Source organism: Phalacrocorax aristotelis, chromosome 7, assembly GCF_949628215.1.
Source record: "Phalacrocorax aristotelis chromosome 7, bGulAri2.1, whole genome shotgun sequence".
NCBI classification, from domain to species: Eukaryota; Metazoa; Chordata; class Aves; order Suliformes; family Phalacrocoracidae; genus Phalacrocorax; species Phalacrocorax aristotelis.
This window is the reverse complement of record NC_134282.1, coordinates 32,874,286-32,899,517: the sequence shown is the minus strand read 5'-3', so window position 1 is coordinate 32,899,517 and position 25,232 is coordinate 32,874,286. Positions and strand designations below refer to the sequence as shown.

The window sequence follows — 25,232 nt, the reverse complement described above, 5'->3', positions numbered from 1 at the left end:
AGTTCAGGAAACTTGGTCAGTTCTTACCAAGCTCAGGATTGAGGGGAAGATTAAAGGATTAATCATAACTACAGCTTTTATTTCCAACACATTGCTGTTGTCACGTGAATTTTCACAGAGCTACAATTGGGTAACAACATCTACACACTGTCCTTTGAAGAGAAGCTACCTACTCCCTGTAAATACAAAGAAAAGCAGCATTATAAAAGAAGAAACCAAACACTTCCCCACTCAGAAAATGAAGGGAAAATGTGACTGCTTTGAATACAATTCTTTCCCTTTTGTCTGCTAGACTTTGTTTAGCTCTACAGTAGAGGGCAGGCGATTCTCATCCCAGTGATTAGCTGCTATTAAGTAATTTTTAATGCAGAAGCCTAAGCAAAATTATTCCAGTCTCCCCTTTCCTACCTTCCAGCCATTATGCTTTACTTCATATCACAGAAATCCAATGCTGAAATCCTAATTTTTTATTTACTACTTTTTAAATCAACTGATACGGTTGATTTAGCGTAACTTGGTTGAAAACATTTTTAGATCTCTGTTGATTTCTGCACAATTGCAGAGCATTTATACAGAGAGAAACAATACCTTTACTGCAACTAAAGATCTGTTCAAACACATTTTCTGCAATATTCTCCTTCATGGAAGTTCAGCTAAAATGGCATCGCATAAGCAGCTTAATTTATTTCAGATTTTAAAAAAAATTCCATTGTTAAATGAGCAGCCTCGTTATAGCATTTTTGAATTAGAAATGTTTACAGAAGTTTTTTTTTCTTCTAATGGTTACAAAATATTTTTGCAAGAAAGAAGCTGACAGAGAAGCGAGACACACGCTAAAGAAATATCACACCCACCACATAATGAAAGGTGGGAGTGAAGGGGCAGGGGAAAGATAAATCTTTTCCCTCACTAACTTTTCCAGTTATAGCTAGTGCAAGATGTTTGCTGGAAAACGCATTTTCAAATGGACAGTTTCCTTTAAGAAGTGCCTGAGATACAATGATGATATTTGAAAACCCAGAGTAAGTGCCAACTGATTCATAGCTGTGGAATAACATTCATCTCCCATTGACATGCAAAATACATTGCATCTTCTGCCTCAAGTGTAAATCCACTCACTGATTTTATCTGGGAAGGAAAAAATGAGCAATCCAGGGTTATTATTTAAAATTTTAAAAAAATCAAAATATTTTAATGGAATGACAACATTTATCAAAAAAGAAATACACACATCAAAGTATCACAATATCAGTAATAGCTATGAACTGCGCATTCCGTCACAACAGTACGTTAAAAATATGTTGAGATTAATCTAATTAAGTGCTACATGAATCTCTCATTTATGCCCTTTCTTAGGGAGCCTTGAGCACCTTTTATGAGCTCCAATGTGTTTAGGTAGGCATAATACGTAACAAAACAGATGGTCTATACGAATAACTATTACCCTACAGAACATTATGACTATTCTAACTCATTCCAGTTTAAACCCCAATTAAAAAGCTTTGTAAACTAGAGTTAAGGTTTAAAATAGCTATCAAATACCTAAGGGAAAAAGCCTAGGGTTCAAAACCAGAAACAACTGTTAATTTGCAAATGTAAAATTTAAAGTTACACTTGTAGCAAAAAACAACCTTCAGGGAATTATTAAAAGTGAGTATCGTCTGTGCCAGCCATGTCAGCTGTAGAGCCTGGCAGCGAGCTCAGGGAGACATTTTGACAGTGTGATTACACACAATTAAACTCCATTTTCTGTGTTTGAAGCACACTCTTTTGACCCGTGGGTTTAATATCATTTGAATATCTCACATGTGTGATTTACCATCTTGTACCAGCAGCCTGCCAGCCATTCCTTTTACTTTTGTCCAAATCTTGAAAGTTTGGAGTTCTTCTGCCTGAGTGCTTGTCTGAAGTTTTACAGAACTAAACCTCCCTTGGCCCCCACAATGCATCCAAATTTTCCTACTCCTTTCAGGGGAACTATCTTCTTATTTGGAACACCTAACACAGGGGTGAAACAACCGTATAACTATACAACCTAGGAGGAGGACAGTAATTTCTGTCTGATCAGATTACTTCAGTTCTTCTAGAGGTGTGACAATAAAGCCATGAGACACCCACTTCATTTGCACCTAATCGCCTCAATAAAAGCCTCTCCTGGACACCACCAAGGCAATGTGAAGACACGCCACCAGCTGGTGCCCTTCTGCTGATTCCAATCTTGACGGCTGACTTCCACACTTTGAACCATTCCTATTCTGTGGATAGTTTCAGTTTCTCTGTTCAAGGGTAACCTCCAAGTCCTACCAATCTCTTACTCTCACTCACTCCTCAGCCAACACTACGTACGAGCAGGACCAGTTTTAATCATTTCAGAAGTGATAAAATCAGCCACTACAACTCTGGCAGTATTTGCATTTTTGCTGTAATTTCTTGGTCTTTGCTGCTTACGGATCTTCCACAACATTCAGCTTAGGGGCCAACATTATTCTGCAAGCATATGCTGAGTTTAAAAGGTGCAAGATATGATTTCTCTGGGGGTGGGGGCAGAGGGCAGAAGGCGCCCCTTGGCAGCTGAAGCTGCTGGTGGCATTAAGGGAAGGCATGGGGCCCAGGAAGAGCCTTTTGCAGGGGTGCCCCATGATTATGAGGGGGAAAAATCATGTTTGATTCATCTTGCAGTCCTCTAAAGAAGTTCAAAAGGGCAGAGGTAAGGAACACCTTTACCATGTTTCTGTGTGTATCTCCTTTCACTGAACAGATAAAAATAAAAGAAGCGTAAATCAGCGGCGGCTGAGGCAGCTGATACCTCAGGAACTGCACACCTGGTACATTGTAGAGAGATTTAAGCACTTCTACAATTCACAATACGAAGATGACTTTCTATAGGCCTTTAAAGATGGTTTAGAGATGTCAAAATATCTAGCTAAGCCATTCTGTGTTATATGGGTTTGGGTTTGTTGTTTTTTTTTCATTCTTCACAAGCCCTATTTAAAAGGTAAATAAATCAAATCCTAGTTTGATCTCTGCTCAAATACAAGGGAGGAAGAAACAACGCTTAGGCTACTAAAAGGATCCATTAATGCAAGGATTGAAAATGGTATATGTTGGCAAAAGCATAACAGTATGAGGAGGTGGTACATACACATTTAAAACCACTGCAGAGATACACAATCATGTATAATTCAAGGACTACAAAGCGATTATTTAAGCAGTTTTATAATGTTGAGAAAGAAAGGAGGGTTGCACATCTAAGCTTGACTTCAAAATTTTCCAATTTCTCACTGCTTAGTTGTGTGACATGCTCATCTTTTTTATTCCATAACCAATGTTTCCCACAAGGCCCAACAAACTGGTCAAAACGTACCACGTAACACCAAAAGAGCAAACGTAACTTTTTTCTTCTTTTAATTTTATTATTCTCATTCTATAAATCCAGGTTCCATGGCAGGATTTCACAATATTTTCATACCAATATGTGAAATGCATGATACCAACTGTCTTTATGAAGCATAACAAAAAAAACTTCCAATACGCAAAGGAGTGGTGAAGTTGAGAAAATAGTGAATATGCACTAATAAGAGGCTTTCAGAGCCTACTTTGAACCCTAATCCAGAAGGGCACGTAGGCAAACAAAGATCTCACTGAAGTCAGTGAAACCACCTGCTTACATAAAAGCACTAGCTTAAGTACTTTGCTGTGTAAAGTTTCTGGGAACTACATTAACCCAAGCCCCGATGGTTGCTCTGCAAGGACTGGAAACAGCAGTTTCTGCAGATTGTCCTGTAATTTCCTAACTTATTCACCACAAATTATGAGATGCCTCTTCCCCTTTGTTCTGCACATGCTTTTGGCCCAAGAGGAATGTTTTCTAGATTTCTGTAGCCTTTTATATAGTGGAAGGGGATGCATTTTGTTTCCTCAAAAGCAGTACAGGGAGAGGCATGAAGCCATCTCCAGCAAATTACTTTCTGAAAACCTAGTGGTCAGAGCAGCTACAAGCAGAAACGTGACAGAGGAGAGGCAGGAAGCAAGAACGGCTCACAAGATCCACCTGTTTTCCTGCCTCATTTAAAATATCTCCACTAAGAATGAATATTACCAACGTAAAGAAGCAGTAGAAAAGTAAAATTTGTGATAGAAAGAAAATTTTACTAATTGCCTCATTTCATTGTCATGAGCCTGGATGAGGTGTCCATCCACAGAATTAAGAAAGTGGCAATTCACCATAAGTAGCAGCGTGTTTTATATTCTACTCAAATGCCTGACTTGACTTGGAGTCTGATGCTTTAGTCAGTAAGTAGACAGATCATTATCTCTTAAGTAATAAACCTGATAATCATGTTAATTTGCAATTAATTAAGCATTGCTTAAAATGATTGTTAGCTCCAACTTCTTCAAACTTGTCACAACAAATTGAAACTGTAATTCTGAGCAGCAGATCCCACTAGGAAGAAAAAGGCATAGATTGAACTAAAGCATTGGGGTAACAGGTCAAAAACTCATTAATGCTTCACATTAATGAAATTTCTACTTACAGGGATCACTAGAAGAGACTCAACATTTAAGTGACACCCACCACAGCTCTCTCTAGAATCATACTACACTTACAGGGTTTTAAAGCCTGAAGTGACTGCTCACTCTCAATAGCTGGTGGACTACCTGGGGATGTTTCTGTGTCTGTGGTGGATGGCGTTATAGCAGTGTCAGTGCTCCCAAAGAAGTGTTACAGCCTGTGCTCACTCCGTTTCTAAGCAGTCTGCTAAAAGCAGGTAGCAACTGCTTGCAGTCTGTCAAAACCAGGCACAAGACTTGCCCATAAGACTATGTATATGAAGCAAATAAAAATGCCCTTCTGCTAATCAGGGTGCAGGAGGGGAGGGAACACAACCCCTAAGAGTCCACAGCCTGTAAGACTTTGAGCATTAAAGCCTTAAGGTTTATAGCGCTTCTAAGCAAAGCTAGCACAAAGAAGGGTCATGAAAGAGCACGAACCATTTTACATGTCAAGTTCTTTACCTGTTTATACCTTCCTTGGTGTAGAAGATTGAATAGGTGAGGTTGTCTCCTTGAGGATCTGATACAGGCGTCCGCCACGTCAGTCTGATGAAGCGAGTGGAGACGAGGGTGGCCACAACGTCCCGTGGGGCTGAAGGCAGTGGTCCTGTTGTAGCTGGTGCTAGATGGTCATTAGTGGCACTGGTCAGTGAAGTGGGAGGTAATGTTGGGATGGCAACATCTTGTCATGTGCAAACATTGGGGAATATGAAGGGCAAACATCACCACGGTTTAAAAAAAGAAAACGGGAAAAAAACACAAAAGAAATAAACAAAACCACGATGGGAAACAAAAGAAAATGAACACACACAAAAAAGGCCATTAAACTGAAGGCTGACATGCAGGCAAAGGTAACTACTGAAAACTAATGGGAAATAGTAAAGGACACATCACTGTCGAGCAAGCAGACCAGATCTCCATTGTAATGGAAGTGGCAAGGGAGAGGGAAGGGTGAAAACTGAGGATAAAATATGACCTCGTAAGAGGACATACCAGCGGCAAACAATACTTTCATTTCCTTGTAAACCAGATGTAACACCAAACATTTACCAATAAAAAAATCCAACTTGGATTATTTAGTAAAAAATACATCCAGACCCAATTTTCTCCTTTATTTCATTAAAATGCAGAATTCATTTATACTACTCTCAGTCACAAAAAGTGACAGATGGGATACACAAAATTCATTTAAGATGTGCAAACTTATCCAGGTTGTGCCATTAAAGACTGAAGTCAGTTCACACGGTAACTGCTTTTGGAGCTGGTTGGGTTCTGCTACTGCCCATGATAAGACATTGTGACAAACTTGGTATGGCAGTGGAAATAAAGGCCTTTTCCTGAACTTTCATTACGGTCACCATTTCCTTTCCATCAATGCTTTTCCTCCCTCTCATATCACATCATTTTACAAAGATGCTAACAAGGATAAACAACTCTTGCTTCATATTATACAAAGACTTAACAAACTTTTTGTGGTAAGTCATGTACATCTTCCTGTATTACTACTCTAAAGCTAGGATAAATCTCCGGGATTATTGCATTAAAAGGTTGGCAAGTTAACGGCACAAGCTGTAATGTACAAATAGCTGTTCTCTGAATCCTATTAAAGCAATCCATCCAGTAAATCTAACAGTAATATTCTGAGCAGCTGGACCCCAATTACCACATAGTATTACAGGAAGCACGTTTAGTAACAAAAACCAAAAGCTCAGGCTACCCTGAATTTTTCTGGATTTTTAACTATTTACCAAGCTTAAGCTGCTCATTGATATTTTCCACACAGGAATCTATGCAGCCAAATACCTTTATTCACTTATTAATTACAGAAGCTAACTAAAATGGCTCAGATTTCCCCAGAAGGAGTTCAGGGCTAATACAGCTTTTGTTGAGAGCTGCAGCATCTCCACCTAACATACAGTCAGAATACGTGCACTTGCGTCTCAACAGACAAGGAGAAAACTGCCCACATAAAATCTGACTAAACCAGAAAATCTTATCTGAACAACCAAACCTTCGGGCAGACACACCGAGAATGTCTTGGCTGCACTGAGAAGCCCATCTTCAATCACCACCTGATTTTACATTCTAAAAAAGCTTGCTAACCAAAGCATCACCTCACACCTAGGTCTTGAATTGGCAGAACTCTCATTTTTTCTATTTCCCAGGCAACTCCTGACAATGCCGCAAGAACAAACCATTTGCTTTTATCCAACTTGGACAATGTGATAAAAGTACTTGGGTAGAACTATGAAACCCTTCACTGTGACATATGAAACACTACCCTCCGCAATGCCACAAAAATAAGGGTGTATTTCTTGGGAACGACGACCACCACAAATGAGGCACAACTCCATGGGGATGTTGGCAATGTCCTCCTTCCCTTCCTGTGTGTCTGTTACTGCTCCATTGCAACCCCCGGCCTTCCTGAAACTCCCATTCACACTTCACCTCCTGTCTCAGATACTGCCCATCCTGTCAACTGGGAAAGCTTCGCTCCCCCAACAGGCACTTGTGTAAATACAATCACCAATTTAATTACATGTTTTTTCTTCTTCCTTTGATACTAAAATCAAGACTTTTTACTTCAATATGTGTATCTTTACAGGACTCTACAAGACTCACAGAGCTAGGCATTGAAAGTACACATCACAGAAAGACAAGTATTCAAGAATATCTTCTTAATTATCTTTTCCACACTGTAATAGCCACAGATCACAATTAAGTACTCTCCAGCACCCCCGTCCCGATCAATGCACTACGCCATTAATTTCACATTCATTTAAAAATCTAAACTATGTTTATGTTCCCATAATTAGGTTTCTTACAGAAAAGCACCATGTTTTAGCTCTTATTCTGGACTCAGACAGGGCCCCTGTGCCCTCCAGGGCTAACCTTGATATTGCAGACTACTCAGTACATGGTATTTCATTACACAGCTTCACCCCTCGTTGGATGGCACAGTACAATATAGCAAGGAGCAACAGCAGCATCTCAGGGCAGAAAAGGTTCTAGCTGAAGTTATCAGCACTTACTGTTACCGCTATAACCTTACTCCAAACTACACCACCACAGTTTCTCAAAGCAGTGAACACCAACTTGTGTTGTGGATAACTTCTTGACATCAGTGCTGGATGACCCAGCAGGAGAGATGCTTTCCTACATTTGGCTATTCGTAAGTAAGGAAAATTTGTTCAGAGATTTCATAGTCAGTAGCATCCTTGGCTGAAATGACTGTCAGATGGTAGAATTTAAGATACCAAGGAAGGCATACAGCATAATCAAGACACTGAACTACAGGAGAAGAAACTTGCACACAGTCAGAGGACATGTGCAATCCCACGGACAGCTGCCCTTACAGCCAGTTGAGATCAGGAGAGCTTGCTGATCTTCAGGGATGAACCACTCACAACCCCAGAACTATCCATTTTCCTACATGCAAGAAAACAAATGAGCAACAAGTCAGCTTGGCTGAACAGGGAACTCCTGGCCTAGCATAAGCACAGAAAGTATAAAGGAAGCAAAACCAGAGACCAAAACAGCTAACCAAACAAAATACAGAAACACCATCCAGGCATGCAGATGTGGAATTAGGAAAGCCAAATCTGGACCGGACAGGTAGACGGTGGGGTGTGTGGAGAGCTGTGGAGATGCTAGGACAGTGAGGGTTTCATTTCTTAATCAGTGACTTGGATGACAGGACAGATCATCCATAGCAGGTCTGCAGCTGTATCGGATTGGGAGGAGCAGTAGGTACACTGGCAGAGAGAGGGACCCGCCAGGCTGGAGAAGCCGGTCGGTATGAACCCTAGAGAGCCAATGCTGACAAATGCCCATCAGTGTCACAGGATCTTCCCAACTACCATCTCCCTGCTCCTAAATGACAATTAGAGCATCAGTTCAGTGTCACCTGTATGGGCCCAGTTACACCAGCCCAGCTTCTCCCATGTTGAAATTTGAGCCCACATTAATAGCTTTCCTTGGACTGGAGACTCACTCACTGTGCCCATCTTTACTCCTTCCACATCATGTTGCCACTGAGGAACACAGTACGGTACTCTGCAAAAACCTCCTTGGTGCCCATAGTTTTCAGCATCTTACCCAGAGTGCCTGCTCGACTGACTCCCATTTAATTTCAAATTTTATTTTACACTTCAATTGAATATTTTCCCTTTACAGAGAGCTTTAATTTCCTACCCTTCTATTAGCTAATTACATTAATAATAATATTTAAAACCACGAAACAGTTTGAGGAGTAATCTGTAGGGAAGCTGTTATAAAAACAGATGTGTTTTACAGCTGCATCAGCCAAATGCCTTCTGAAGTAGCATCTTTTGAACCATTCTGGTGACTTCTTGACTGACTGCTTCACACATTTATTTAAACTACTTCACATGTGAAGCGCCTCAATTTTTTAAAAAGAAAGTTAAGACACTTCATATCCAGCACAACAGGTAGTTGCTACTTCAATACACAAATTCCTTATAACCACCATTTCAGCTGTTCATTTTAACGCTAGGAAAACTATTAGAGCTGAATTTCTATTGCATAGACTTAGAAAGAGTGGAACTCCGAAGAACACTACCCGACTGCCATTTTCAGTACAGCAGTTGTCTTTTCAGAGCTCGAAATGCAAACCACTTATCTTCCATCACCTTACATTAATACTTTGGTTTCTCTTATGTGTCTAGGCAATATTGTCAGGTGATCTGCTTGAAATTGCATATTCTTGATGCAAAAGCTGCATCTTACCTTTAAAAATCATTCTTTTTAATTAAAATGTTATACAAATATTTTTAAAATAATTAAAATGAAACAAAATGTTGAAATTTCTCTAAGGAAAAATAGTCCCCTGATAAATTTTTAAAATTCATCTTCTTAATCTAAAACACTTCCCACATACTCATGTATTTGTCTTCCTATATAATGAAATAGATCCATCTTTTACGTAAGTGACCTGCACACAGTGCTTGAAGAACCTACTGGCATCAAGATGAAGAGTCTGGGAGAGCTGCCAAGACTTCCCAGATTAACAGAAACCCAGTTTTATCCTAGCACAAGACTCAAACCCAGAAATATTCCTCCTTTATAGGTAGATGGGTCAAACCCAACAAAAAACTAGTGGCGTCTGAAAAATAAACTGTGAACCAAATAAAAGCACAAAGGACTTGTAAATCATATAAGTGAGGTGAGCAATGAATAGGCGAAAACATTCACCCACTGAAAGCTGCAATTAAATACCAGCTTGGTAGCAATTCAGTACTGTTGATAGCTGTGGAATGTATTTAGAAGACCAGGTTATTTCCTTTCTTTTTTCCCCATTCTTCCTCAAAATGCCTTGAGTGCCATTACAAACTGATTTGTACACGGCCATGTGAGCAGAATGCTCACCATCGCAGAGCTGTGTTAATGAGTAAATACGCTAAAATTAGTTTTAACGCCAATAAGGGAGCAGCTTTATTACTTCAAGCTTTTAAGCGTGGTGTAACAAGCAACATGCAAAACAAGTTTCTTCTTTCTAACATATATTTCATCACTTTTTAAAAAGTAACTATGGAACTCTGGAATATTCTTTGCCGGCCTATTCCTACACAGTTTCACATTAAGCTCATTTTAAAAAAAAAAGGCATATTCAGCAAGTGACATGCTAAGAACATGGAAGAAGAATGACGTTGTTGCATTCCAGTCATCTATACAACAGATTTATCTTTTCAACCACTGCTGATATATTGGTTTTTCTGAGCTTGTGTTTTTCTAAGGGATCAAGAAAAAGCCCTTGCTCAATTTTGCATCAGACAAAGGCTGTACAGTCGAGATATAGCACATTATCTTGAATAGCATTTGAAAGAAATCATTTGGCAAAACAGCCAACAAACCAAAACACTCCTTAAACAGTGGCTCCTCTGCACTCAGAGACTGAAAGGGGGGGACTGAGGTTAAAGAAACATTGCTATCAGGATGCATTAAAACCCTTAGTGTACAATTTCAATTCTGGATCAATAGACAAGGAAAGTCACTCGATCTGTCTGCATCTAACAAAATTAAAAGCTAACAAAAATAAGTTAAAAACAAAGCAAAATATTTCAAGCAGTCCTTTTTTTGCTTCACACAATAATTTTTAATGCTCATGTAGTAACCTGATCAAGAGAATGATGTCTGAACTACTCAACAAATACAGGTAACATTTAACTACTGAAACCCAATTATTGCAGGACATCCAGCAATCCACCAACAGGGTGAGGTAGGCAAAAAAATGAGAAAGGAGGCTTTTTCTTAACTTTCCACTAGAAAGTTATTTTACATAGGATTCCAACATGTAGTAGCATTGTGCATTTGTGCTGCCCAGATGCAACACCAAGACTTCCAGCTAAGACAACCATAGCATGAATCCCACTGATCCAGTACAAGAAAATATTCCTTCTCTCTCTCCCTCCAGACCTGCGTTTTGCAAATCACAAGGTTCCCAGCTCGTTTTGCTGTGCAGAATGAGGACGCAGGGATACCCGTCTAGATTGCTAATTTCTCAAGCACCTTCTGTCAAACTGCTCTTTCCAAGGGTTTCTTCTGAACAGACATCACCTATTCCAAAACTATTTTATCGAAACGTTTTGCAGAGTACACACATACCCATAAAGAGTTGGGCTCGAATGAACGAGTAACCATCAAAGACTTCTATAACTTGAATCCTTCATTGGCAAAAGCACAATGTTTTAATTTTACCAACATTGGGCTGGTGAAGTCTAAGAGGCAAAGGCTACGGGTGCCTGTCAGTTGGATACAATAATGTAGTACGCAACTTTTAATCATGTAGGAAAAATGACCCCCACTGCTATTAGTGTAATTCACTGCGGCGAGATAACAGACCATTTGAACATGTGCCTGTGGTGCTATTCTGTCATCATAATTTCAGGATGCTGATGAGACCTTTAAAAAACAACTCTGTCAAACACGCCACACCTGAAAACTAGTAACTGAAATGCTTTACTTGTTAGCTAATTATTAGAAATACTTTCCATGTTGTTCAGCCCCTCCAGCTTAGATTTCCTTTTTCCTCCTTTTTTCCTCCAGTGGCGCATTACTGGCATATTCACAGCTTCCTCCTGCTTTGGGCAATAACATTCCAATTATACCATCGGATATACTACACAAAGCAAAGGCGGAACAGGAATGTTATCTGCTTCAGCATTGCTGCTGTTATGTGCATGACCTGGGATGAATCCAATTCCCTTGGCTACCTCAGACATGTAATGGGTATGCCACTGCTACAAGCCACCTCATGAAGGTAGCATTGAAATGTATGAAATTAAGATTCATAAACACTCTAGGAACTAGTTAGTGGTCATATTTATGCTATTCTTGGCCATGTTTAGCTGCTCACAAAGTCACAGTTACAGTGTCTGTCAAATGAGGGCATCTTGGATTTCTGAACCGAGGTTGAGCCTACGTCTGCATCAGAAGGCAGCAGGAGAGGCACCAGAGGGTGAACCAGCTGCTTCTGAGAGCCTAGCACCCACATTGTATGGACTTTATAGGTTTCACTTTGGCCTAGCTCTTACCCTGAACACCTGACAGGGACCGCAGTGCACCCTCCAGTTCAGTTTCATTCCAAAGACATCGAGATCCAAGACTACTGAGGCAGAATGCAATGGGTGAGGAGCCGGCACAGGTGGAAAATTTCACAGGTGCGCTCCTGATGGAAATGAAAACTTGCATGTAGATGCCCCCTCAGAGGATGTAGATAACACAGCAAGCAGAGAACAAGACAGACCTGGCCAACGGGGATCAGTTATGGGGACAACTGAGGAATCAGGGGCATCACAGAATGGTTAATATGTATACTATTGCAGAAGAAAAGAAAGACCTCTCTATAAGGACTTAAGAATGGATTTTATAGCCTTTAAATGTAAAGACATCTTTGATTTCAGCAACAGAGGTCTACTATAACTAAAAATAGCAATTTACTAATTGGCAAAAAAAACCTGTTGGAAAAAAAACCATGACCTGGGACATTCAGATCCCTAAATACCTTCAGTATTTTAACTGCATACCATAAGGATAAAAAATACCTCAGAGGCACCGATATGTTTAATTTTGACTTGGGGTATCTGGATAAACCTGTTTAATCAATAAATGATATTTTTCATGTAAATTGCTATGTATTTGATCTGGAAAAATAATCAAGACTTTCAGACATTTTACTTACTTCTACCTAATGCACTGTTTTCCTAAATTTGAACTTTAGTTTACAATATCATTCCCCCTGCTTCAGAACAGAAGGATTCAACCTTCATCAGGATTAAGAAACTGTGATACTTCAAAGAGTCACTATCAAAAAACATCAATGATCTTTTTGTCACTTTCCCTCATAGCGTTTCAAAAAAGAGCAGTAACTGTTTGCAATGTAGTGAATATGAAATAATGAGTAAGTCCATGCTATACAACTATCCTTGAAAATTTTGCCATCTCTGCTATTCCCTGCCACCATGCTTTTACTCATATCAAGTTGTCATCCTTCTTGAAATGCTTAATTCAAAAATTTATGACAGAAGGCACATCATCTTGTTACTCCTAATAGTTCCCTGCATGATACCAAAAACAGAAGAAAAACATGTTAACTGGCCCTAGTAAGTTCTCACAGGACAAATGGCCGCACTGCTGAAGCTGGTACTTCGTTTCAGTAGATCAGTTACTAACAACTGAATTACTTCCCTTGGAAAAACTAATTAAAAGAAATCTATCAGACTCTTTTACTAAGAGGTACTTTTGATGCAAAACTGAAAAAGTGAATGAACAGACATGAAAGAAGAGCGTATTAAACTAAATTCTACTGTATATAATGAACATACATAATAAACATTTAAACTGCAGAACTTTGTGCGGGATTTTGCTATATAAGGAAATCTGTCAGAAAAAGAAAACACACGAGAACATTCAGATTAACACCTTCAAGAAAGCATAACTATGGCCAGCTGGACATGAATCCTACTAACCTTGAAATTACTTCTAAAATTAAAATTGCACAAACCATTCAGAAATGCAAAACGCATCTACTGACGAACTGATCCCATAAAGGCTACTTCATCCCTGCATGACTGCATCACAGTGGTGTGTTACAGTTCAGGGACAACCGACTCACAAATTAAAACATACGGAGTTTTTATAGTTTATATTGCAGTGTTTTATATATTACTCGCTGTGACCAACTGAAAATCCATTAGCAATGCTTACCATTGTATATATAGAAGACATTTGGTACCGAAACAGACAGAAAAATAGTAGAATCTTTGACAACGGTATTTTTCCAGTGACCTGTCTTTTCTTTTAATGACACATTCACATGGCAACAGAATTTTAGTGTCTCTTCATTTCACCACTCTACCCAGCCAAAGAAACCTCCAAGTTGCAAGAAATTTCCAACCCGGAGTGTTTTTTTCTAGGTACTTATATACTGGTTTTATTAAAGCCAATGCTTTTAACTTCTGTAGTATTTTAACTACTTTTGGCTATAATACACAATCAATGACTGAAGGGAAAACAAGGTGACATTTTCTGGGAGTTTATGTCTGCTGAGTGGGAGAGATTCCCCTCTCATGTTGCAGAACTGGCCATACTTATGTGTATACATACACGAAGCCCTAAACTGGCTTTATGGCCCAGACCCCAAAGCCAATTTGCCTCGTTAGTCCAGAAAAGAGAGCATACAACTTTCCATGCAGGCTAGAAGAGAGTTGAAGGTATTGAAAGGGTATGACAGACACAGAACTGGTCAAAGGAGGTGGCAGAAGTACAGACTTTCCCTTTGGGATGTCAAGAGCCATCGGATGGTCTCAGCTCCACATGAAACCATTGCCTGAAACAAAGAAGAGTTTAAGTGAGCTGCCCAAGGAGACACAGACAACATCAACCACTGTGGGTGCAGTTGGAGGACTGAGTCGGGCTAGGAGGAACACCCAGCTCCCACTGGAGCATCTTCCAAGACGGAAGCCATCTTGGGAGGTGGGCATTCATCTAAACCTACGGGGAAGCCAATTCAAGGAGTTAAACCTGGACACAATTATCCTCTTCTTTTCAGTACTATAATACTTTTTGCTGCTTTATCATCCTGAATCAACTACTTTTTCCACACAAATATTTCCCTTGATCACCTCAAAGAAAGAAGCGGATTGAGGACAAGAACCCAGCACAGCTCTCTAAATCAACTTTATCTCTAGCAGGCTTAAAGAAACAAATGCAATCCCCCACCCTGAGGAACAGACCCTCTCCCCCCAAAAAGCAACCCTCAGTTTCTTCATAAAAATGAAATGGAGATGCTTGCTTGTTTCTCTATGCTGACATTTTTTGCCTAAAGCAGGAAGGCAAAATGACTTTTTTTAAAAAATTGCCTTAATTTACATTACCACTGGGAATGAGAACTGTTATTTACTCTTCACTTAATGCATACTACTTGCAAAAAGCTCAACAAAAATACATAGCAAGCAAATTCTTAAATACCACCCACTGATTATGATTTTTAAGCATTCACTTCATTCTATATTCTAATGTAAAATGGACACTGGTGCGCACTGAATAAATTGTGACTATATAAATATACTGATAAACACGTTCTGATCATAAGCCTGTTTTTTAAAGGAAGTCATAAATCCATTTTGATAAAGAACACTCCTCCCATTTTCATCTCATGATGAAATGCTTTGGTGTAGAGGGAACAATCTGATTTTTTTCCTGTCTCATAAAATAACCATTAAAAAGGCGTGACGGACCTTATTGACGCATGGCATGCAGAGGTGAGTCCACAGAGGAAGGCAGCCTCCTCTACAGACCTGAGCAGGAACCCCACAGTTCAGAATAGATAGCAGTGTTTCAGGGGAGGATGTGAAAAAAAAAAAAAGCCCGGCATGCATTTTGATCATGAGACTCACATTATATATTTGGCTTTTTTCCTTTTTTTTTTTTTATCTACCTATTCCCAAGAAGTTTAACTACTTTTAAACAGATTTTGTTATTGGAAAGAAATTCTACATAATTGGAAAGAAAAAACTACGTATTGCAAAATGATGGACATCATCTTAAAATTCAGTAGTAAATTTTTTTACAATTTTTTTTTTATATCAACTACTCCTTGAGGAATAGAGTGTCAAAAACCCTAAACAAAACAAACCTATAGAACCTAAGGAAGAAAAATGCATGTAAATACCCCAAAAGAACCCTGTACAGGTTATCCTCTTAATGTAAATATTCACAAATTGAGCTCTTATGCAGAATAAAAATCTCTCAAGAATAGTAGAACCTGCAACAATATGGTGTAATTTGACTTTAATAACAACAACAAGAAAGCAATTTTATTTCAAAAGCAAACACGCTACATTTGAGCAAAGCTCTTTATGGAACACGCACTAATAACATACTGTTTATTTTCGTTAAGTGTTCGTTTTCACAGCAGCCATTTGCATACCTGAAGAGTTAGGCAAGATTGCTCCCTCAGTCTAAAGTTTCACTGGGATTCTGCCAATAGCGCATTTATCAATTTGAGCAAATCACTTCCCCACGCCTTCATTTCCATCTCACCTTTTGTGGTGTTCTCGGTGCTGTTCACTTTTTCACTCACTGTTTACACACCCAAGGTAACAGGGCCACAGATGCTGTCAATTCTGTAAACGCCACAAATAATTAACAACAACAATTGCAACCAGCCAGATTTAGGTCTAAATCACTGCTTTGATAGCAGAGCAGTACCAGTACTCTGACACCATGACCAGACCACACTAAACTATTTAAGGAGGGATTTTCAAAGACACAACAGGGTAATTGCTCCCTTTCTCTCTTTTCTCCATAACAGCCTAAACTGAAATGAATTAACCCACCCTTGAGCTGCAATTGCTAATCCACAAGGTGCAATTCCTGCTACTGTCCAACGCTCCTTCTTGTAGCTACTTTGATAACCCTTGATTTTAAACTGAACCATTTAATTTAAATGACTGGAATGCTCCTCAAAGTTTCCTCTGGATAAAACAGCCATCTCCCCGTTTAGGATATCTGTGGTTGATGTGTGCCAACCCAGAGGCGGCTTCACTACACACAGGATTTACCTCAATGTTAGCCTGCATGGTTTTCTCCAAGAAATAATTTGGAAGTGAAAGATAATTTCCCTCAGTTTGGACAACTCTGCTGCACCAACTCCAGCAAGCTGAGCTTTCAACAGCTGAGACGGAACCAGCTGTTTGTCAAAATGTTACTAATTTCTGCTAATTTCTTTACCAAAAATCAGCTTATTTAATCACTTGTTTCTTAAAAATATCTAGTGCACTCTATTTTTCCTTCATTTAGGTTGGTTTATTTAGGTTGTTTTTTTTTAAAGGAGAGAAGATACCAAGCAAATCCCACCTCTCCTCTTTTAGGCCCTTTTCCTCTTTTAGGCTATAACCATGCATTGAGCAATACTGCTAGCTGGGGTATTGGGGTTTTTTTATATTTTCACTGCATTTCTCTGTTGAAGACCATCTGTATCTGCTGCTCACTTACCATTTACAGGCTAACTTGGATCACTGTTTTTATAGAAACCTAGGTGAGGTATCAGGATGTTTGGGAATATCAAGGACATGCAACCCAATGTTATGGACTCTTAAGATTTTTTTTTTCCTTCCAATTTTTGAAGAGCCAGGTAATGTTCTTTTGCTTCTTCATATTTCTAATTCTAACAGAAATAGTAAACCCCATCAATGTTTTAAAAATATAATTTCTTTCACTAGTACAGATGCTCGGGAATTTGATATGCACATCACAGCAAACAAGAATGTTAGGTTATTCCCCAAATGTACATGAGCAAAGACTACAGCACCAGATGCCATGTTTTAAATGTGGATTTTTAAGTGGTCTTTGACCACTTGAAAACTCCTGACCAAGGAGATTAAAAAGCAGTTATATGTAAAATGGTGCTGAAGAAAAGAATGAGACAGGACTCTGACTCTAGTCCAAAGGTCAAATGCCCACAGCTGAGGCACAGCAGCCCCTATTAGCTCTGTGACTTGGACTCAGAAAAGCAGACCCACATACGACTTTCCTCTTTCTCCTTATTTGATCTGGACAGGATGGATTGATGTGCTGAAGTCAATTGTATGAGGTTTGACAAGGCCAAGTGCCGAGTCCTGCACTTCAGTCACAACTACCCCATTATTAAAAATTAGTGTTATATTTATTTATTTGCTAGATTTATTTTATTTCCTATGGTATAAAACCCATAAGGCTATTCAGGTTGTCTTGTCAAGACTGCTGGAAAAATACATGACATCAGAAGTAAGAGAGTCTTCCAGATTCAGCTATCCAGCTGTACGAATCCTATCACATATGCAACCAAACTGTAAACCAATCTCTCTTCCTTTTTCTCCAAATGGCATTCAGCTGTCTCTGCTATTACTGTATAATTTAGCAACTTTGAAATATAAGCAACCAATTAAGATCATATGCACACATTTGTTCCCCCCTCTGGTGTGAGACTGAAAATCTGATATTTTCCTTTACAACATGAGGCTAGGATCAATTACAAATGAAGGCTACTTCTGTCAATCTTCATAACCCTGTTTATGAATAACAAAGGCAGAGTAAATGCCTCCGGTAGTTGTGATAGATATCAAGCTAAAGCTAATCCTGCCATTATGCTCTTCATCTAAACAAAAAAACCAAACCAACCAACCCGAAACACTAAAACCAAACACCCATCGTGATACAATAAATGCATCCCATACTACAGCTGGTGTTTTTCACCCTGATTATTTTTATTTTCACCTACTAGAAGCCATATATAGGCAGAGGAACAAACAAGCATTACTCAACAACTGTAGCTGGTCACACTGAATACACTTGCATTTGCTTACTACCATTTCGGAGCTGCACAGCTTTGGTTCCTGGTAATAACCATTGCTGACAATGTATTATCTAGTAAGGCAGTAGCTAAGCAGACGGAAACGATTTATTTTATATAAAATATAAAAGGATAAATGGAAAATTAAATTGGTAGATTTGGCAAGTGATATTACAGAGTGTATTTGCTTTTATTAGCCTTTCTGGTGGCAGAGACTTTCATTGGACTGAGAAACTGTATTGGGAATCCAGGGTAACCCACAAGAGATGATATCAAACAGGGACTCAAAGCCTTTGAGCCTGTTTCACAGCTGTCATACCATGTATACACATCCTAGTTCATTCCACTTCTGCTGTGGTACAATAAATATAGAATAAATACAAATGAAGGACGGAAAGCATGGTTTAAGACATGTTGAATATTTCTCAAAATACATCGAAGCTTTTTGCCCCTACAGGTTCTTTCTCTGCCTCCACCTAACACTCCTTTCACAGTTTTCTTCTTTACAATACGACCTATAATTTTTTTAAACACCAATACCTTTGAACTATGAATTTCACTGATGAAAACCAAAATTAAACAGGTGACACGGTCCAAGCGTTTCAAAGTAAAACTGTGTAAGCAGCAGTCACCATAACCCACATTTGCGCTGAGCAGACTTAGATTTAAGCCGTGGTGCACACAATCTGATATGAATACCTTCACAAGGTTTCAAATTTCTTTGCCAAGTCAACTGTAAATGCAGTCATAAAACAAGACATGAAAACTAATAAGCGCAATCAAAGCATCCTATCAATTTTGTTATGCCTTCCTGCAATTCACCGCGCACTGGCAAACATTAATCTATTACTAATTTAATCTAAATTAAAGCAATTTATTTAAAGCGCATGCCAACTTTAAACACAAATAGTCTATTGAACACAGAATATGAGAGCTGTTTAGGTCTCAATTTCATGAAGTTAAATTTTAAGAAGTTTGTGATCTAGTGTCGTTTAGTTTAATCAGTTGGACTTCTCAATAAGGCTATATAAAAGCAAGGGCCATAGAGAGGGAATAAATAAAGGCCATTTTTAAAACAGGGATTGAGTGAAGAAATAACTGAATTAAAACAGCTTTCTGGCAATTTTGAACATACATGCAGCCATAGAAACATAAACACTGACTTTCACTGAGTAAGACTAGCTAAGTAATATAAATTAAAATAAAAATTAAAATGAAAAAAGTCTTTCAGCATTAAAGAGGAGGACATACTGTTACATTTACAGAAAACTATTAATGAAGTGTACACAACCAGTAATAAAATCGAGTTTGGCTTTGGTTTTACAAAACACTGTTTAAAGTCATTTTGCTATTTCAGATGCTGTTTATGTTCCTAAAACACAACTTTCAAATTGAGACTTACAAGCTGTTCGTCTATCATTCACATGAAGCCATTTCAATATTATAAGACAGTGATCGAGGCAGCAAGTTTGGAAAACCTTTTGCTTACTCACATAACACAAGCATTGCCATTCTTTTTAAAAACTTCATTATACTGTCGGTATTGCGGTCATATTTGTTACATTCATTGCTTTCAGAGTTTTTTGCAGAACTGTAGCATACACAGCGTCCTAGAACTCTTTCATTTAGAAAGATGAGTATTTATGCATGCAAATCTTTTTATACATGTGAGTCTGTGTGTGACACAGAAGAGCAGAGAGCTTATGTGCATGTGCAGTGGTGAATGAGGAAATGACTTGAATTTTATAATACAGTAACTGCCAGAAAGAGTCAAACTATTTGAAATGGCATATTTCATACAGAAATATCACAGTCCCATAACCTTCCCTATCATTTCCTAAATTTGAGAGCAATTTCTGACACAAACTGTGATAAACAGTGTATGAATATAATGTTTTAATACAGCAACTGGTTGCTTACATTAAAAAAAAGAGTCTTAAGTCTGCTAAGTAAATAGCCCACACGGATGTATGTTGATTTATGACAGACAAAAGCAGGGAGATTTCTCAAGGGGAGAGGAAATTCCCCTGCTAACCTTGTCTCTAAAGATATTCATCATAGTGGATTTTCTTTTCTCCTACTTTTGGTTCTTCTCCCCATATGAGACCAGATGGGATCTCTCAAATCTCACCAGGTTTCCGATCCTAGCAGAGTTGGGCACCCTTTGTGCAGACCTGCTGTCAGGTTCGTTACTTACTCCTGCTCCCCTGAGATCCACGATTCATTTCTTCCGAGTACTTTTTCATGTTACACAAAATCTGAATTCTTGGCTGCAAGGGTTTGCAGCCTTACTATTCAGTTTTAATCTACAAATCATTTCTTCTCTGGTGGACACTAAGACTTCTGAAAGTCACTCATGTAAACCACAGGGACCTCTTCCAACTTTCCTTGCGTTAAAGCATGTAAAACGGCACAAGACAGAAAGAACGTGAAGACCTGTTTGAGTGAAGAAAGAGAACAGTCTTCAGGAAGAATACCCAACAGAGTCCTCCTCTTTTATTCTATGGACTTTTTTTCACCTTGCTCTAGCATTTAATCCACAGTACCCTACATATTTTTCAAGTACCTCTAGAGTCTCCAAGAAATCCATAGAATTCCATGGACTGAGAAAATATTTACTGTATTACCTTGACAACAAAACTAAATGTTCTTGATTCAGAGTATGCGACTGCATACAAAATACTCTAAAAAAACCTACCTTTATAAGATGTGAGACAGCCTGAGATATTATATATGACATCTGTGAAATAAGCCAAAATAGGTCCTGAAAGAACATGTGAGTTGTCTGCCTCCGGGCTTGTACTAGACAAGGGTTGAAGTTAAATTTATGTAAATTTTTACATATGGAAAACACCCCAAAGTGCAAAGTGCAAATCACAAGCCTTTTAAGTGCCAAATTTTTGATTCCTTTCAGCAGAAGCCAAAATTTGTCAAAAAGAAATTGTATTTGCCTCCTACAACAGAATAGTGGAACTTACAGATATGGAAAACAGCGCATTTCATATAACTTGATTTAAAGGCTTTTGGCATTGCCTCACATGAAATTTTCAAAAGCAAGCAAATATGTTCCAGATGAGGCTACTATAAAAGTGGATTCATAACGGGCTGGAAAAATCACATGCAGAATAGCTCTCAGTGCTTTAGTGTCAGAAGGAAAGGTGATATTGAACTGGGGTATGCAGGAGGGGATGACGAGTTCCATATGATTCAATGTATATTTTTTTTTAACAACCCAGATGATGGAGCAGAGAAAGTGCTCGTAAGGTTTAAATGAATGCAAAGTCAGGAGGGCTGCAAGCGCACCAAAGGGTGCACTTAGAATTTCAAAGCGTGTTGTCAATGTGGAGAAACAGCCTGAAAAAAGCCAAGGTTCAACACTCTACGAGCTAAGCAAAAAGGGTCCAAGGTTGGACTAACAAGACGTTGGAAATCCAATTATAGCTGGAAATTTTTTTTGACTGGCATCAGTCATGGGGAGCTGAAATAGCTTCTGAGAGGGGAATCTGAGCCACTGAAATCTCAGAGTCTGTGTCAGCCTGAAGTAACCTCAAACAATTGAATACCACTTGTGGTACAGAAATGCCAGGTTTTCGGCACAATCTTAACTGAAGTGTGCTGACTCCAGAAAACTTACATCAGACTTTTGATGTTCTCTGCCCTGCTGCAGGTCAGGGAAGTCCCCACCCTACCAGCAGTCCTGTCCACCTCATTTCACCGCTATGAGACCTGAGATAGCTCATGGCTATTCAAAAAATGAAATTATTCATGCAGCTGTGGTCCTGGACAGAACTCAATTGCATAAAGAGAGTGCAAATTTAGGTCAATAAATGTCTTTAAACCTCTCTCAGAATTAGGATTCACATTAGGCAATTCAGTGGAGGAATTAATATCATACAGTGCAACTGAAGTAGTGTTATACTTTAATCAAATTTGGTCTGTAATGTCAAACTGTACCACCAGTAACCAGACATTTATGTTTCTCATAAGGAGATGAGCAGGGAAATAGATACCACAAAATTGTCATAATTTGACTATTACATTAAGACTATATATAAAGAGATAAATAGGGTCCATTCACACCCATCAGACAGTTTTTCTGAATCATATAATACTACCACTTCGGAGGGATCTCAGGAGTTCATCTATGCAAGCCCTCTTTCAAGTAGAGTCATCTTTGGCCAGGTTGCTCAGGGCCTTGTCTAGGTGTATCCTGAATATTTCCAAGAACAGAGATTTCAAAACCTCCCTGGGCAACCTATCTGACTGCAACTACCCTCACCATGAAACTGTTTCCTTTTACCTGATTGGAAATTCCCTTTATACAGTCTTTTCCTGTTACCTCCATCTGCTGTACGCCCTCCATCAGCTGGCTGAGCAGCAAGATGTTGTTAGGCTTCCATTCTTCAGGAATAGTCAAACTCATTTCTCTCAGAGTCACAGTACATCTCAGTATACATCGTGTGCTCCAGCTCCCTAATCATCTTGGTGGGGCTCCACTATGTCAATGTCTGTCTTGTGTTGGGAAGCTTAAAACCGCCCTAATGTGGTCTCACCAGTGCCAAGTAGGAGGAAACAATCTCATCCCTTGAACTTCTGCCTATGCCACCAAGTCCTTTTCTGCCAAGCTGCTTGCTTAGTTGGTGGCCAGCCTCTATCACTGCACGGAGGCACTCTGGCACCAATGCAGGACTCCACATTTGTCAGTGTTGACTCTCTGAGATTCCCACCAGCCTACTTCTCCTGCCAGTGTACTTACTGCTCCTCCCAACCCGATACAGCCTGCAAACCTGCTACGGATGTTCTCTGTCCCATCATCCAGGTTACTGATGAAGAAATGAAACCCTCTCTGTCCCACCACCAAGGCCTGGGTAATACCACTCATTACCTGGGCTGCCGGTTAGTCTTCACCCCATTCACCATGATGCCTGGGAGCCTGCTGGGCCAGTCAGCTCTCCACACACCCCACCATCCAGTCCAGATCTCTCCAGTTTAGCTGCAGGGAAACAACTGGAGATGGTGTCAAATGCCTTGCTAAAGGCAAAGTAAACGATATCCACTCCTCTCCTCTCAACCACAGGGCCAAACATTTAATCTTAGAAGGTTACTGGAATACTTGGGCACAATTTTTCCTTGGTAAATCCATGCTGGATTTTCCCAGTCATCATGATCATGATGATGTCCTTTATGTATCCAGACAGGGCTTCCAGGGGTATTTGCTCCATATGAGCTTTGTCTTTCCTAGTTCCATCCCTGCACATTCATGCAATATCCATCACTTTTCTGCCTTTGCTTTCAACTTTTAGGTAGCTTCTTTTGTGTTTGAGCTCAGTCAGGAGCTCCGTCTTTATCCCTACTGGTCTCCTGGCCTCAAAATTCCTGCACTTTGGAATAGACCATTCTTGTGCTTAGAGAAGACTGTCCCTCAAGATCAAATGGTTCACCTCTTGCCCATTAACAGAATCTCCCATGGGAGCCTGCCAAGAAGATCCCTGAACAAGTAAAGATCTCCTGTCTTGAAGTCCAAGGTTGTAATTCTGCTATTTGCTTTGATCAGTTCTCTTAGAAGGCTAAATTAAAGCATCTCATCATAGCTGCTGCCAAAGCTGCTATGACCTTTATATCTCTGACCAGTTCTTTCTTGTTCCTGAATAGCAGGTCCAACACACCACCTCCACCAGTCATCCAGCCAGACACAAATAACCTGTGTCAAGAAAATCTCTTCAACCTACTCCAGAAACTCCCTATATTACCTGCCACACCATCAAGTTGCCATTCCAGCACACACCGGAGGATTAAAAGCCCCACATAAATACCAGGGCCTGCAACCTCCAGTTGTGTAAAGGCAGCTTGATCTACTCCTTTCCCCCTTGGTTAGCTGGTCTCTAGCAGACAGGCACGACAACGTTGTCCTTCCATCCTCTGATCCTTATGCATAAGCTATTGGCTGGCTCATCACCCCTCCAAGGCAAAGCTACATGCATTTGAGTCAGACCTCTGCATACAGAGTGACCCTCTTTCCTTACTTCCCACCCCGTCCTTCCGAAAGAGTGTGTATCCATCCCCTGCAACACTCCTAAGACATCTCTGCAATCCCAAATGCCTCACAGCTCTACAAATACATGCATACTTCTAATTCCTCCTCCTCCTCGTTTCCCATGCTGGAAATATTAATTCACATGCAGAATATCCTTGCTTGGATATAAATTAGTTTTCATGAAAAACTTTTGTTTAAAGCAATGGATAGTTCCACTACAAAAAATCTTGATGTGGTATTCTAGTGGACACCAGCAGCATACTCAGTTCATTCCCTTGAAGATCTCACTGCTATACAACTCACAAATACGGCACAGAATGGCAAATACTAGCTTCTGCAGTATAAAAGTACAAAAATCACGCAGCATACAACATCTATTTTGGAATTTTGAAGGTGATACAGTGCATCTCAAATCATGTTTTGAAACTGTTCTCTAAATAATGTGGCATATTTGTTTACAGTCTATGATTTTTCTTTATACAGCATTCGAGAATCACTTTTTTTTTGGTGCCTGAGTACTTGTCAAATGCCTATCACATAGGGGCGACAGGGAACCATCTGCCTCTTTCCCCCAAAGGCACCTCCTTTTACTTATTACCACCTGTTCTTTTTTCAGTTCCCAAATGGCAATTCTGAGCAATGCCAGATACACTGGAAAAGGCCAGGTTACAGGTCCTGGCTGAATTTCAGTCTTTTCACCAGCATTTAACCTCCATGAAGAAAACCCAAATGTATCCATTGCTGAGATTTTCATAGACCACACAAAATAATGCTGTAAAAATGGTGACAAGA

The 25,232-nt window shown here is 39.5% G+C and overlaps 1 protein-coding gene across 10 annotated transcripts in view; it reads right to left on the bottom strand.

The window, feature by feature from the left end:
- Positions 1-25,232, bottom strand: part of NEO1 (neogenin 1) — a 209,900-nt gene that overhangs the window by 46,737 nt on the left and 137,931 nt on the right. For 7 of the 10 annotated variants that reach the window (XM_075099801.1, XM_075099804.1, XM_075099799.1 and 4 more), the window contains exon 8: positions 5,017-5,236. In XM_075099801.1, the coding sequence (XP_074955902.1) occupies positions 5,017-5,236 (220 nt within the window). The remainder of the gene's footprint in view (positions 1-5,016; positions 5,237-25,232) is intronic. The other 3 variants (XM_075099800.1, XM_075099803.1, XM_075099805.1) reach the window with 1 other exon arrangement.